This window comes from Scedosporium apiospermum, assembly GCF_000732125.1.
Source record: "Scedosporium apiospermum strain IHEM 14462 chromosome Unknown SEQ_SAPIO_0132, whole genome shotgun sequence".
Taxonomy (NCBI): Eukaryota; Fungi; Ascomycota; class Sordariomycetes; order Microascales; family Microascaceae; genus Scedosporium; species Scedosporium apiospermum.
Genome location: NW_015971833.1, coordinates 327241 through 342781, shown reverse-complemented (window position 1 = coordinate 342781; position 15541 = coordinate 327241). Strand labels below are relative to the sequence as shown.

Genomic DNA, 15541 nt, shown 5'->3' with positions numbered 1-15541 from the left:
CCTGATGCAACTGACGACTGAGGAAATTGACTTGTCAGACGGTTCATCTGCGCCGGAATATCTCGCCTTTTCATACTCATGGGGGGATCAGAAACCTTCTGTTCCCGTATTTTGCGACGGAAAGCTGTTATTCGTCACCAAGAACTGCCAAAGGCTTCTTCACAATTTTCACCGGCTCCATAGTGTCTCCACACGCGAATCTCAAGACCCTGTCACTTGGCGCGTATGGATCGACCAAATTTGCATTGACCAGACTTCGAAAGAGGAGAAGAGCCGACAAGTCTCTATCATGGACAAAATCTACAAGCGGGCGGGAAAGGTGCTCGTCGACCCTGGACAATGCGACCTACCAACTCGGAGACTCGTTCATCAACTTAGTAGGATCCCAGGTCGTGAAGACCCACATAGCAAAATGAAGTGTTTTGATGGTGAAATTCTCGGTGAAGATTCCACCTCATCGTCGAATGGTAAGTTACAGGGCATAACTTGTTGGGAAACGACTGGCTAAGCAGTATGGTAGTAGAAATGACCGACGAGGAATGTTCATCAATGTCTCAAATACCCTGGACAAAGGAATTCGCCGACCATGTCTTTGGCGAGCAGAAGAGGTTGTCGTCAAATGACCGAATCTACCGAAGTCAAGTTACTAGGCTTCTCGGAAATTTTCTGTCCAAGTCTTGGTTCACCCGAACGTGGACGATTCAAGAGATCGTCCTGTCGGGTCTGGGAAGGCAATTCATAGTCATGTCTGGAGGCGATTCCATCACATGCTGTTATTTTACTGTATTTGCTTATGTCGTATGGAGCCTTGGAACTAAATTCAGACTTGCAGCTCTGAAGATACCATATCAAGCAGCTATGTATCCGATTTGGATCCAGTCCATGTTGGGTAAAGAGGATGATTTTCAGCTACGCCTATCCCCCCTACTTCTCGGTCCCCGGTGGAGAGAATGCCTAGAACCTCGTGATAGGATATTCGCCCTCTACGGAACACTCCGAGACCACTTCCCGGACTTTCCGAAACCCAACTACAAAAAGTCCGTTGTTGACGTCTATACCGAAGCGGCGGCTTTCTGCTTGAATGTTGATCGAGAAAAGGCCAAAAACTTGGATCTCCTCTATGCTGCCCCAAGATCGGCCTATGGTCAGCGAATCGATGGACTCCCATCATGGGTACCTGACTTTAGCCAGCCATCCGTGTATGCTCACCGCACCGACAGAAATGCCCCGAAACCGGAGGGGTTCGATTTCCCCGGAGAGGGTGGTTCTAAGTTTCACTTCAGCGCGAGCGGTACTTCGTCTCCATGCTGCCACATAGCGCTTGACCAAAAAATCCTCAGATTATCAGGCAAGTTTGTCCGAAGCATTAAGGCGGTAGGATGGGCTGCGCCGCCAAGGGATCACGATGATGGTGCCGCAAGGCTTTTGTTTGGAAACGCTGTTAACCATACACTACTTCAATGGGCTCTCATGATCGACTCCACAGGAATGCCATGGCGCGGGGTATTGTACAGGTACCAACGGGTCGTCCATGAATGGGCGAAGCATGATCGTATTTCTCGGTCACAAAGATACGGTCTGGTGACAGGACTCCACCAGCTATTGGTCGAACTTCATGAGTCTTCTGTGCCCTTCAACCCTTATCTTGGAGAGCTTTTGGCTAAGGATCACGTAGAGATCACACCTCTAGGAGGAGTATCCTGGCCAATCGCCGCGGAACATAGCCTGGTCATGGACAGCGACAATCAGATTGGGCTTGTAATGGGTGATATAGAGGAAGGTGACAAAATAACACTGATATCTGGTATGGAAATCCCAGTTATTCTACGAGAAGCGGGGAACGGGAGGTGGACACTCACAGGATACGGTTATTTTTATGGATTGATGGAGGGTCAGCAGTGGGATGATCAAGCGAATCTCGTAGATATTGACATCATTTAGCCGCCGTGCGACCACTAAAATATAAACTTGTCTTGTCTCGGCTTACGCAAATGCAGGGAAAGGTCGCCATTATACCTCTTCTCCATAATGTCGCAATATAACCCTATCTGCTGTAACGTCAAAAGAGGTGATTGCTCTGGATGAGATGTATAGCGCAAATCTCGTGGGTTCCTTTCCTGTACTAGTGGTTCCAGATTAGTGGTTACAGGCTGCTTACTGGTGCTGGCTATGACAGTATTGATCGAGGTTTGGAGCGCCACATATTGTCACCAAGGTTCAGTACTGATGAATGGATCAACCCAAGATCCGGTAAAAAGGCCAGCAGTACAGCATAGTGATGATAGTAACAGCTAACTCTAGGGTCAGGTCAGCATACCTATACCAGGAGGCAGTAAGAAGAGGGAATGGGTAGAGTTGATGTTAGATTTAGACCACTACACCAAAAATGAGCGACATGCCACTCTATAGTGATTAGTCATAAATCTATTATTTCAACAGTTGACTTGTTCTAGATCGCCCAAAGTGTAGTAATCTGGATCGTTAGAAGGAGACCGCTGGCGAATCTATACCAACATCCTATAGCCTCTCTCTAGATCTTCAATTTCAAATCCATCTTCCGGAAAGTCTTACATATCTATCTAGAAGCTAGAGAGCTCCTATTTACAGAATTTCTTCTATTGTAACCACATCCGAACCAGTAATTTTGGTTCTTCGAGTTCCATCACGTGATATACCAGCCAGGCCAACGGAAGCTAGCCAGCCGCCAGACGTTGGGGCCGGATGGGAACGACTGCGCCGTGAGATGTGACAATTGACCTCAGACCTGAGAAGTAGATATTATGGAGGGAGCTTTACGAAGTACCTCAACGCTGTTTTCTGGTGGGACAAGAGAGTGAATTGAGCCATATACCGTTTCAGTCTGCCTCCCAAGCGAGACGAATATTTTCCTAATGGACGAAATGGACGAATCAAGGTGCCCCGCCACACCGCTTGAACTGCAACGCTGCCCCTGAGCGAACTAACGCGATGGCGACCGTTTTTTGGTCCCGATGATTGCCCCTCCTTCTCAATTCCTCGTCGTCCCTTGCTCCTGCCCCGCTTCCCAATCTTCCCAATCTTCCCAAATCGGACCCTGCGCTCCCCGAGAAATTGTCGAGGCAATTCAACAAGGAAATTCAAGGGTCCAATTTCGCCATTCTCCACCCCTCTCAACGTCCATCTTGAGCCTCCTCCCCAGTCCAGTTGACGTGCTCTCTTCTGTTGTCACCACACCGACGAAAGTAAACCCACCACCAGCCCCGATCCAGATCCCCGGAAAGACAAAATGGCGCGCAAGACGAATCTCAAGGAATTCGAGGACGTGTTCCCCAAGCTGGAGAAGGTCCTCCTCGAGCAGGCTGCGAGCTACAACCTCCCCAAGGCGCACCTAGAATGGTATCAAAAGGTAAACCACCAATTCCTCCCAATTGAACCCGAGAGACGAAAAAAAAGCTAACACCCTCCCCCCCTCTCCCTCAGTCCCTCCAAACCAACACCGTCGGCGGCAAATGCAACCGCGGCATGTCCGTCCCCGACTCGACCTCCCTCCTCCTCGAAAAGCCCCTCACCGAAGACCAATACTTCCAAGCCGCCACTCTAGGCTGGATGACTGAGCTCCTGCAGGCCTTCTTCCTCGTGTCCGACGACATCATGGACAGCTCCATCACCCGCCGCGGCAAGCCCTGCTGGTACCGCCAAGAGGGCGTCGGCCTCATCGCCATCAACGACGCCTTCATGCTCGAGACCGCCATCTACTCGCTCCTGAAGAAGTATTTCCGCCAGCACCCGCGGTACATTGAGCTCGTCGAGCTGTTCCACGACATTACCTTCAAGACGGAGATGGGCCAGCTGGCGGACCTGCTCACCGCCCCCGAGGATAACGTCAACCTCGACAACTTCTCGCTCGAGAAGCACTCGTTCATCGTCATCTACAAGACGGCGTGGTACTCGTTCTACCTCCCCGTCGCGCTGGCCCTGTACCTCCTCGACATCGCCACCCCCAAGAACCTCAAGCAGGCCGAGGACATCCTGATCCCCCTGGGCGAATACTTCCAGGTCCAGGACGACTACCTCGACAACTTCGGCCTCCCCGAGCACATTGGCAAGATCGGCACCGACATCATGGATAACAAGTGCTCGTGGCTCGTCAACGTCGCCCTCGAGATCGCCACCCCCGAGCAGCGCCGCATCCTCGAGGAGAACTACGGCCGCAAGGATGTCGAGAAGGAGGCTGTCGTGAAGAAGTTGTTCGATGACCTGAACCTGAAGCAGAGGTACGAGGAGTTTGAGGAGAAGAGGGCCAAGGAGATTAGGGAGTTGATTGATCGTGTGGATGAGAGTGAGGGCCTGAAGAAGTCAGTGTTTACGGCGTTCCTGGACAAGATTTACAAGAGGTCGAAGTAATTATTGCGGAAACTGAAAAGAAATTGTTTCGTTTTGAGGGGAGGGGGGAAACTTGCTTTTTGTTTGGCATACGACCAGGGCATTCGATTCGAGCAACGTTGAAGGGAGGGAATGGTACAAAATGTAAAGGAAGTAGTTTAATAAGATAAGTGGCCCACAGCTATCGGAGGGCAACTGTCTAGTATGAGATAATGAAGAAATTGAAGAGGGAAAAAAAAGGTGCCGAATATGGCGTATGCGAAGTGAAGATGTCGTAGACATGCGAGATGGAAAAGTCATGAGCCAAACCACCACCGGCTCTCTAAGCCAGCCATGTCTTATGCTTGCTCATCACCCACCAAAACCATATTTCCCTTCCTCGTGAGATAATTCTCTATCCTTTCCGTTCATCTTAAAATCCGAAACCGACCCTTGCCGACCCGATCCTCACTCTACTCCAAAAGGGAAAAGAAGAAAAAAAAAAAAAGCAACAAACAAGTGCCTCTCTTCCTCTTTATCTCACAGTCCCACTCCGCCCCCTACTCGTCCCCGCCTGCCTCGCCTCAATCTTCCCGACCAACGTACCTCCCACCATCCCCGGCAAAGGTGGCACCGCCGGCTCCTCCTCGTACCGATTATACCTGCCGTGATACCTCGACGAGGTCGAAGCAACGGACTGGCTCCTCGCCAGGGCGCCCAGTAACGTCTCGTTTCCCTGCGGCGATCTTGCATAGTGATGGAACTGTTGCTGTTGTTGTTGTTGTTGGTGCTGATGGTGTTGTCCCGCGGCGTTATGGGAAGAAGATGCGCTCGATGAAGGGGCTCGCGCGCGCGTGGAGGAACGAGGCGAAGATGGGACGTCGTACTTGTTCGCCGGACGGCCCGTGGCTAGGTCCACGAGAGGCACGCCGACGGGGGCGCGGACGCCTTGGCCTCCTCGTTGGGTCCTCCAAGACGTCGCTGGTTCTTCCCCATTTTCGCTGAAATCAAGGAGCGGTTTCGGCATGGGTGGTTGCTGCTGTTGATAGTGGTGGTCGGAGGGCGCGCGGTTCGTCGTGCGGATGGATGTGGGGCTGCCTGGCCGCCGCAGACTACGTTGACGATGAATTTCCGCCGCCGCCGTAGACCGCGCGGTCGAAGGGCGGTACCGCGAGTCGGATCGGCGCAAGGGATCGGAGTGTTGTTCCTGGGCGGAGGGAATGCTGTTGAGGAGACTGGGTCCTTCGGTGAAGGGGCCCTCGGAGGATTTGCGACGGCGTTGAGTTTCGGTGCGGCGCAGGCTTTCGAGCTTCCGCTCTTCGTACTTTTCGCCTAGGAGACCCTTGGAGTCGAAGTCGGGCTCCTGATCGAGGTTGACGAGTCCGTTTGCGTTGGCGTTGGCGTTGGGCCCTGAGTAGTTTGACGCGGACCGGCCGCGTACGCTTCCTTTGGACAAACGCTTTCGTTCCCTGGAAGGTGAATTGGGGGTTTGCTGCTGCTGCTGCTGCTGCTGCTGCTGCGTGGGCTGCGTAGGATCGTCATACGCTTTATCGAAGATATCCATATCCATGAGCGGCTTGAACGAACCAATAGCATACGGCGAGTTATCCATCGACTGTCTCGGCCTGCCCGTCGACGCCTTCCTCGCAAGACCCCCTCCGCCGCTCGCATCCCTCGTGGGCGGTCGCCCCGTATCAATCTTGCGATTGACGAGATACCAACTCCTCCACCCGTGGACCTGCTCCTTGAACAACCGCGCCGTCCTCTCGTCATCGGTGCAGAAGAAATGCACAAAATTCTCCCCCGTGGGGAAGACGTTGGACTTTTGCTGGCTCTTGACGGCGTAGCAGTATTTCTTGGGCGGCTTGAGCACTTTCCGAAGCTGGTGCTCCGTGGGAGTGTACAGGTCGAAATCGGACAGGTGGCACAGAGACACCGAGTCCTTGTCCGAGGGCTTCGCGCCGGGCTTCTTCGCCGCGTACATCTGTCCGCTGTCGAGGAGCGTGACAATGCGCTTCACCCACTTCCCTACGCGCGGACAACAGTATAACTGCAGCGTGAAGGCGTAGGGTGCGTCGTAAGTCCTCGGCACGGCGTCGATCTCGAGCTGCTCATCGTTATCGGGAACGGGATCGGGATTTTTGGAATTGGTGGTGTTTGTGATGCCAGCGGGGAGAACGACAAGGGCGTTGAGGTTGTCGCGGTCCCACGAGTTCATCACATCGCGGACGAGCTCGTAGCGGCGGAGTCGTCGCTCTAGGCCGTATTGGAGGTAGGATTCGACGACGATGCTGGTGTCTGGGCGGATTTTGTGGGTGATGAGGTTGGCGGCGGAGTGGAGGATGTCGACGGGTGTGGTGTCCGTTTTTACGGGGAGGGTGATGGAGGAGTTCATGCAACGGACGACGACACGCTGGGAAGGATTAGCAACGAATACAAAACTACGAAACTATTCTGCTCTAAAGAGAAAACAAGCAGAAGGAGAGAGGGGAATGCAAGGGAGGACAAACTCTTTCGCCGGCATTGCTTGCGCTCACAGGGGCATCAATCTGGGGGACGATGCCTTTCCCACCAGCGGCGATATAATTCGCAGGAGCCATATTCGTCCGACTCGCCTGGGGCGATGTAGGCAAAGAAGCAGGAGAAGGCGGCAGGCTCGAAGCCGAATTCTGATCAGCCTTCCGACTTCTCGAAAGAAAAGCAAAAATGGGACTCCTCGTTTTCGACTTGGGCGATGCGAGCGGTGATGTGGTGTGTTCCTGGTGATGGTGGTTGTTGTGATACCTCCGAATCTCTGGCTGCGATCCGCCAAAGCTCGTGGGAGCATCGACCCAGCGCGTGGTCGAGGTGGTCATCTTGTTGTCGGCGACAGCGACGGTGGCTGGCTTGCTCGTGCTCGTGCTCGTGCTCTGGGAGGGATAATTGGAGCGGATGGTTTCCGTCGTCCGTTCGCGAAAGGACTTGCCCGAATCTCTAGTGCGCACGGTTAGAGTCCTCTTTAGCTCCTCGTTGTCGTCGTTGTCGTTGTCGTTATCGTGGTCGTCGTGATTGCTGGGGTCAATCTCATAAAAGTGGTGATGATTTTTTGCGACAATGTTTTCGTTTCCATTTCTGTAATAGAGAGGTTCTGCAGATCGCGTGACGAAGGAGTTTAAATTGGCGGATCGCGGACCAAGGGGTAATAAAGCTGACGACGCTGACGCTGGGAAAGGCAGTGGTGGAACAGGGGGCGGGAGTAGTGGTTCTCCTGCGTGGGATGGATCTCGCGTCGATGGTGCCGATCCTGACCCCAGCGCATCGGCATGCCTTGGCCTTGGCTTCAGGTGGTTGGGATTAATATTACTGGACGTGTCGACGACGCTGGTTTCTCCGCTGGAATCCGTGCCCGCGAAGCTGGCTGACCGCCGTCTGTATCGCGATGGCGCCTTTTGCAAGCTGGGAGTGATGCGAGCGGTGTCGGTGTGGGCGGCGCTAGGGTCGGCGTTGGCGGCGGTGGGCGAAGAATAAGAAGAGGCGGCGGTGGAGGAGACGGGCACAGAAGAGTCTGAAGACGGGACGATTTCTTGCGTTTGTGCTCGTGTTTGTGCTTGTGCTTGTGCTTGTGGAACCATTGCATGCATGGGGCCGTGGGTCAGAGTTGGACTCTGGGCATCGCTGAAATGAGATGGAGCGGCATTGGCATGGATGTTGGCGTTGGCATTGGCGTTGGCATTGGTGTTGGCGCTGGAACTGGTATTGGAATTGGCATTCTTATTCTGGTGGCGACGTGATCGGTATCGAGAGAAATAGGCGGGAGCTGAAGCGGCAGGGGCGATGGAGCCCGGCGCTGGTGCGATCGCAGTCGCAGTCGCAGTCGTGCCCATGTTTGTCGTCGCTGTCGCTGCCGCCGTCGCCGTCAGCTCGGAATTACTTCTCGTACCTGCGTCTTCCATTTTCGCAAATTCCATCCAGCCGTTATCCCCCCGCTATTTTATTCCCTCCTTCACAAGCCCTGTAACAAAAGGAATCGAATTGATTGATTGAATTCGAATGTCGATTATTTTAGTTCGACGATGTGACGCTGTTAAGATTAAAACTTGCAGCAGGATCTTCCAGAATCCACAATCCCCCATCAAGATGCCGGAATGATGGCGCCACCGCTGGGTCCTTGGGACTCGACTCCTTTTTCGGGTTTAGCGAGGACGATGGGAGAATGAGAAGATCGGAAGAAATGGACTGGGAGGCTTGGGGAGGATTTGCGCTAAGGTTCAAAGTAAGGTTTCAAGGGAGGAACAGGAATAGAACCACGATCAATGATCGAGGATCGTCATCGATCGAAGTCGAAGCCGAAGTCGAAGCTGAAATCGAAATCGAAAGCCGTCAAACTGACGTCAGCGAGCTAAGAAAGATCGGACGGACCCTGAACTTTGAATTTCTTTGCGCTTTGGCTGTGGTTTGCTGGCGCCGAGTTCAGGTGGGCGAAGGCGATGTCTCGATTGGTTCGGGCACAGCACGGAGATGGACGATTGATGCAATCGCACAGCAGCACAACACGTATGGCCTGCATAGACTTCAGCTGGACAGGCAAAAGTTGACGAAGAGATCTGATCTGCGATTTTGTTTTCTCTCTCTCTCTCTCTCTCTCTCTCTCTCTCTTCTCTTTGTGCCCTTTTTGGACGGCGGCGATCGGAGACGGGACAACGCGATGCGTTGACTTGGAGATATCTTCCGAGACAATAACAAGCTCGCGCGGAGATTTGGTAGATGGTATGTCTTGGATCTATCGAGATTGGACGGATGAAGAAAGAGGAGAATAGAGCCGCTCTTAAGACCTTTTCTATTAAAGAAAAAACAAAAAAGAACAATCGAACAGGATCAATAGGCTTGCCAAGGCGGGCGGGAGATACTGGATAGGGAAACCCGAAGCAGATTGAATCGGATCAATCTGTATCGTCCGCCACTAAGAAGAGGGAATCTCGACGTCGCTAGCTGTCGGTGGCGATCTAGTGAAGAGTAGTGCGCTGCAATGCTGCAGTTGCGCATCAAATCGGCGAAAGCACGATGATTCTCCTCGGCGCCGCCGTGATACTTGTAGCCTTTTGTCGAATCCAGCACGGGGACGAACCGCTGGCTAACACGGCACGGAGGCTCTGGCTGCTCACTGGCTTCTCATACCGAAGGTAGTGACTTGAGGATATTCTGGCCTATGCAAACAGTGTTCCAGAGGCCTCGTTGTTCGTTCCAGGACAGGGAGCTTCTTTATTTTTCAGCTGCGGACTCGATGATGACGACGATATTTTTGGCGTCTCCGGTTCTAGGCTTGCATAGCAATTGTCCACCTCGACGTGAGGAGAAGAGCGAAGACGGAAGACGGCTTTCTTTTTATTCAATGTTTCGCAGCTTGTTTTTTTCTTCAGGAGGCTCGTGTCTCATCACATCTCGCTTTGCCTCGAAGAATGAGACGAAGTATGAGGTAAAGTAATGACTTGGATATGCGCACGCGACAAACAATCCGCACATATATATTCGAGTACCGATAATTTCAATAATTGCCACTTTTACTTGTCCCCCTTCTGCTAATCACAATGCCGCGTGTGTTCCCTCGTCTCCGAGAAAAAAAGAGATTGATGCGACGAAACAGAATGCGCATAAACAACGCTTAGATTGCTGTCTCTCTTCGAAACCATGGTTGGCTGCCATTCCTCCTGGTCTGGTTCCACGAATATGGGGCTGGGGTCTAGTGGTTTGGCAGGACATCCTTGAATTTAGAAATTTCATTGATCAATGGATTCATTAATAGGATCGAAGGACTAAGGGTCCGACGTCGCTGAAAATTGTCTTTGAGAGACTGTGTGTGTGTGTGAAAACTGAGATGTTGTCTTGGTGATATCTGTTCCATCATCATGAACAAACACGACATCCAAGATTGAACTCTCTCCTTCAGTTTTGTCACCTCTGAGACATCGCCACGTGCTGTGGCCTAGACAATGGACTAATATGGATCCCATCGTCATCGACAACGCAGGCAACAGACCATCCCTTTCGTCATTTGGATCTGGATCTGGAACACCTTTCCTCCCCCAGCATCAACATCATCTCTACTTCCTAAACGTCAACTCCCTCCTCCACCAATGCTCAAACTCCACCGTCCGCACATCAATCCCCAACTCCTTCAACGCCCTCGTGTTCAAATGGCAATCGTACGGCCGCTGAACGCTCGCCGACGAATCATTCCCCTCGTCGTTCCGTATCACGTTTTCCGTCGAGATCCCCATGATGCGTCCGAAGAGTTGGCACATGCCATATTTCGTCGTTTTATCCTCGCTCGAGAAGTGGAGGATGCGCGGTAATGTCGACTTGTCCTGCGTATCGAGGTATTTCGTCGCAACGTCTGTTCATCAAAGGTAAGCCCACTCTTCTGAAAGACACGGCGGTCCTGAGAGAAGAGTGAAGAAATAAACCTACCGGCCACAACCCGCGCCACATCCTCCGTATTGGTCGGATACCTCACCGCCCAATTATCCATCCTCACCTTCTCACCCCCTCTCGCCGCCCCCCAAACCGCATTCAGCAAAACATTCACCGCACTCTCCTCCGGCACCTCCGCCTCCCCGTACAACACCGGCACCCTCAGCACCACGCCCCACCCCCGCTTCCCCGCCCTCTCGAACTCCTCCAACATGGCCCGTTCTCCGCCGAGCTTGGTTTCGCCGTAGAGGTTCGTCGGTGAGGGCTCCGCGTCGACATCGTATGGGGCCTCGCCGGGGCGGCCGGGGAAGACGTAGTCGGTCGAGATGTAGATCATGAGGATGGAGCGGGCGGCGCAGAGGCGGGCGAGGGTGCGTGTGGCGGTGATGTTGAGGGCTTTTGTCCCCTCGGGATCTTTGTCGACTTTGTCGGGGAAGCGATTTGCTGCGCCTGAGGGGAGTTTGTGAGCTTCATTTTCTGGAGCAAGAACGGAGGGGGTCCAAGGTCGTGAGTAGCATACTGTGGACAATGACTTGCGGCCTGATATAAGAAGAAAATAGAATTTAGCACCTTGTGCGGTTGCTTGGTCTGATGGGAAAAAGAAAAGAAGGAGGGCCTCGTACTTTACTTCATCGAGAGCTGCCTCAACCTCGCCCACCTTCTGAAGATCAACGCGCAACACAGAAACCCCATCTGCACGACTCAGCCCAGTCCCCTTGACACTCCAATTCCTACCCGGGTCCTCAAACCCCCGGACAAGCTGCCTCCCTAGCAGGCCAGTAGCGCCTGTCACGAAAGCCGTCCGCGTCATGGCCTGAAACTGTGACCAGCTCAGATGAGAATCCCGTTGCACTCAAGCTGGAGTGAGAGTTACAATGTTTCGAACGGGGCGAATTCGATGATGGGTACGGAGAGGTACGCTTATTCGAGCTTGATGTTAGTGTCGCTCAAAGCTTGCAACGCTGATCCCCTCTGGTGTTCCTTGTGTCGTCATGGACGGATTGAATGCCCCGCGCCAAGTTGACGGACCCAGTTTGAGGGGTGGTTTCCCCATTATGAGATACCCTCGTTACATGCATACGAAACCTCATGATGTTCCTCGCACTGGAACAAGCTTTGGACTTGGTCGGCTTGATGGGGGCAACACATCTCTGACACTGCCACTTCAAGGGGCAATTCGAAAAGATTGACGTAACATAATTCAATTCTATATGACCCCTAGCTAGGTCAAAATGCTTCAGCTAAATGAAGAACACAGGCAGCAAGAACAGCGCAACGCTTTCTATACAACCCTCACAGTAAAGTCCTCCCCAATCGCCGCACCAACCCTACCCACAATTGCAAACGACGCCTTACCCCCCTTCCCCTTGAAATACTGTACGGGCGCCTTCCAAGTCTTGCCGCGCGACTCGACCTCGACCTCCTTCTTATCCCACGAGGCCGGGGCGCCGACGATGACAATCTTGTCGACGGCGACGTCCTTCATTTGCTTCATCCAGGTACCCGGCTTAACGGTGCTCTTGGCCTCGCCGTCACCGTCGACGGAGGTGATGGATGTTCCGTCGAGCGCGAACTTGCGATAGATGTACTGACCCTTCTCGTAGTCGAACGAATCTCCATCGTCGACGTAGAGCTCTCCCTCAGCGGCGCCCGCCTTGGAAACGGACACAACGAGCGTGTAGTCGTCGAACCTCATGAGGGAGCTGGACCGTCGAGGCCGGTCGCGGCGCGGGAAGATGTGTCCGCCCCTCATGAAAAGAGGAATACTCTCCAGCGGCGCGTCAACGGTGACGGTCTTGCCCTTCTGCGTGGGAATGACGTCGTAGGTGAAGTAGTCGTAGTAGACCTCGTCGTCGGGGATGTAGACGTCGGCCGTGACCTTATCCTTCTCGACGACGGGCTTGACGAGCAGACCCGTGCTGCCGAGGAAGATCTGGTCGTCGATGGCGAAGCCGCCTTCCTCGGTGGGGTGGGTCCAATACATGGGACGCACGATGGGGCTTCCGTCGCGGTGGGCGTGGAAGAAGGCCGTGTACCACGCGGGCAGAAGGCTGTAGCGGAGTCGGAGAGCGGAAGAAATGATGGTGTTGTAGTGCTCTCCGGTCAAGTACGGCTCGCGGCGGCGAGAGTCGATGTGGGCGTGCGCGCGGAAGAAGGGGTAGAAGGCGCCCGACTGGTACCATCGCGTGAGGAGATCCTTATCAGGGTTGCCGAAGAAGCCGCCGACATCAGCACCAGAGAAGGGGAAGCCCGCGATACCTTGGCTGAGAATCATGGGAATGGCCGCGCCGAGATGTTCCCAGGAGGCCTGGTTGTCGCCCGTCCACATGGCGCCGAATCGCTGAGAGCCGGCGTAGAAAGAGCGCGTGAGGACGAAGGGTCGGCGGAGCTCGCCGGACTTGCGCGAAAGAAGGGCTTGGTAGGTAGCGTTGTGAAGCGTCATTCCCATGAGATTGTGCACGTCGCGGTGCTCCCAGTTGCCGTGGTGAAGGTTATCCTTGGGCATGGTCGTCTCGGGTCCGTTAAATACGGACGGCTCGTTCATGTCGTTCCAGATGAAAGTGTTCTCGCGGGTGCCCTTGAACTTGTCGTACTTGAACAGGCTCTTCCACCAGTCAATTGCCTTGGGGTTGAAACTGTCGATCCAGTGCGAGGAGCCGGGCCAGCACCATCCGTCGAAAATATTGCCCTCCTTGTTCTTGACGGCAAGATCCTTGTCTTTGAGCTCCGACACGACGTGATAGTCGTTGGTGTTCTTGATATGGGGGTCGATAATGGTCACGAGCTTGCGACCCTGCTTTTCAAGCGTCTCGCCCATGCCAATTGGATCGACAAACCTGTCCTTGTCGAATGTAAAGTATTTCTTGTCATCAGTGTACTCGATATCGAGCCAGATAACGTCGTAGGGCATGCGAGCCTTGTCCATCTTGCGATTGACGTCCTTGACATCGTCGTCGGAGACGTAGTTCCATCGACACTGATGATAGCCGAGGGCAAACTCCTGAGGCATGGCAGTAGTACCCGTCAGCTCGCTGTAGACCTTGGAAATGTCCTTGGGAGTGGGGCCGAGGAAGACAAAGACGTCCAAGAGCCCGCTCTCGGAGATCCAGTGGGTGTTGGTATTGGTCTTGGCCTCCGCACCCAGAGCGTTGGGGTTCGTCGCGTCCTTGGACTTGGTGACATCGACCCAGGTCTCGGCGGCGTTTAGCCAAAACACGGCGACGGTGGAGTCCATGTTGTGGGCGTGCATCAGCGGGATCGATCCGTAGAGGGTCATGGGGCTGTCGAGAATGTACTCGAACACATCGAGGTTGTACATCCTGTACGGCTCAGAATAATGGCCATCCTCGCGGCCGCGGGTCTCCTTGAGGGACAGGGAAGTGGCATGAGAAGGGATGCCGAAGACATGGCTGTAGCCTAAAAAGGTAATGTCGAGGGCTACGCTCTCGGGTCCCTTGGCCTTGGAATCGGTATTTCCACCAAATGTCTCTTCCCACCAGGTGCTTTCTTCGTCGCTCTCAGGTTCCGCGTCCTTGTTCTCCTCGCCTTCCTTCTTCTCCGGCTCAGGCTTGTCAACCTTTGGTCGCCAGTGCTCGACGTTCATCCAGCCCTTGTCATTGAATTTGATGTGGGAGACGCCGTCGCGCTTAAAGTCGATGGAAAAGGGCGAGAAGTTGACGTGCGCCTCGTGTTTTGACCCTCCGTATTGAATGACCATGCCATTCGAATCTTGGGAAGTTACCTTGGCGTCCTTGTCGAGGGTCAAACCACCGACAATGGCAAGCTTCTCGACCTCATTGAACCGCTCCTTGCGAGCTTGGCTGTCATGGCGAAGCACAATGTCATTCTTCTGGCGCTTCTCTTCATCGACTACGACACGAGCGACACCGGACTCGAGGAAGGAAACGGTAAGCGGTAGGCGGATGGATTCGGCGCCGTCGGCGAGGGACTTGAGAATGGTGCCCTGGAGCTGGCCGTCCTTGAAGGAGACGGAATCAGCATTGAGGTTGTAGGGCGCGGCCCAGGTCGAGCCCGCAGCAGCGGCGGAGTCTGCGTATTCTCTGTTTCGTTTACAGAAGCCGGATTGATGGCATTTCTTGAAGTCGTTCTCCTTGACGGTTACTGCATATCAGAGGGCGGGGGGGTGCTGTCAGTACGACGACGCTCTTGCGCCTAGGAAGCTCACGGGGATAGAGAGGATGGAGGGAGATGGGAAAAGGCAACTTACAGACGGGAATGAACAAGCAACTGAATGCGACTAAAAGATAGACAAGGCTTGTCCATGTCCGTGGCATGGCACGGGCACGAGGGGAAGACCACATGGTCAGGAGGCGCCTCCAGTAGGCGAGAGACAGGACACGCTGGCTGTCCAAAGACGAAAGGAAAGGAATAAACACTTAGAAAAAGAATCACCAGGATGCAAAAGACATCGGAGGATGTACGAAGACCCGGCCTTCTCAGGAATCGTCAGAGGGGGCTCAATCCGTCGCAGATGGGCTGAATGAGAGGTCTTGCAGGAAGACAGGACACCAAATCCAAGTCAATGTTTTGATGCTTCGAGATGGATCTAGATCTGGGAAAGGCTGAGCTGGCCCCTTGGGAAAGCTCTCAATTGGGTTTAGCGTATCGGCACAATCTAATTGTGGGTGTCGGGTAAAGTCTCCCGGGGAGGGGCACCGCAATTAGGCAATACACTCGATAAATGGGTACCCATCGCTATTCCGGGGCTATTCTAGTCCTGTTTTGATGCATA

The 15541-nt window shown here is 53.7% G+C and overlaps 3 protein-coding genes across 3 annotated transcripts; 1 reads left to right on the top strand and 2 right to left on the bottom strand.

The window, feature by feature from the left end:
* Positions 1-3265: 3265 nt before the first annotated feature.
* Positions 3266-4383, top strand: SAPIO_CDS8848 (Farnesyl pyrophosphate synthase; the record flags this gene model as incomplete). The annotated part of the gene is made up of 2 exons (XM_016790390.1): positions 3266-3385; positions 3460-4383. 2 exons carry the CDS (start codon positions 3266-3268, stop codon positions 4381-4383), a joined length of 1044 nt encoding a protein of 347 aa, XP_016639693.1.
* Positions 4384-4876: 493 nt separating this feature from the next.
* SAPIO_CDS8847 (uncharacterized protein) lies at positions 4877-8273 on the bottom strand (the record flags this gene model as incomplete). Its single annotated transcript, XM_016790389.1, has 2 exons — positions 4877-6754; positions 6879-8273. 2 exons carry the CDS (start codon positions 8271-8273, stop codon positions 4877-4879), a joined length of 3273 nt encoding a protein of 1090 aa, XP_016639692.1.
* A 2145-nt stretch (positions 8274-10418) lies between these two features.
* Positions 10419-15110, bottom strand: SAPIO_CDS8846 (Glucan 1,3-alpha-glucosidase; the record flags this gene model as incomplete). The annotated part of the gene is made up of 6 exons (XM_016790388.1): positions 10419-10711; positions 10786-11238; positions 11309-11328; positions 11412-11602; positions 12077-14910; positions 15017-15110. The coding sequence occupies 6 exons, from the start codon at positions 15108-15110 to the stop codon at positions 10419-10421; spliced, it is 3885 nt and encodes a 1294-aa protein (XP_016639691.1).
* Between the last annotated feature and the right edge of the window lie 431 nt (positions 15111-15541).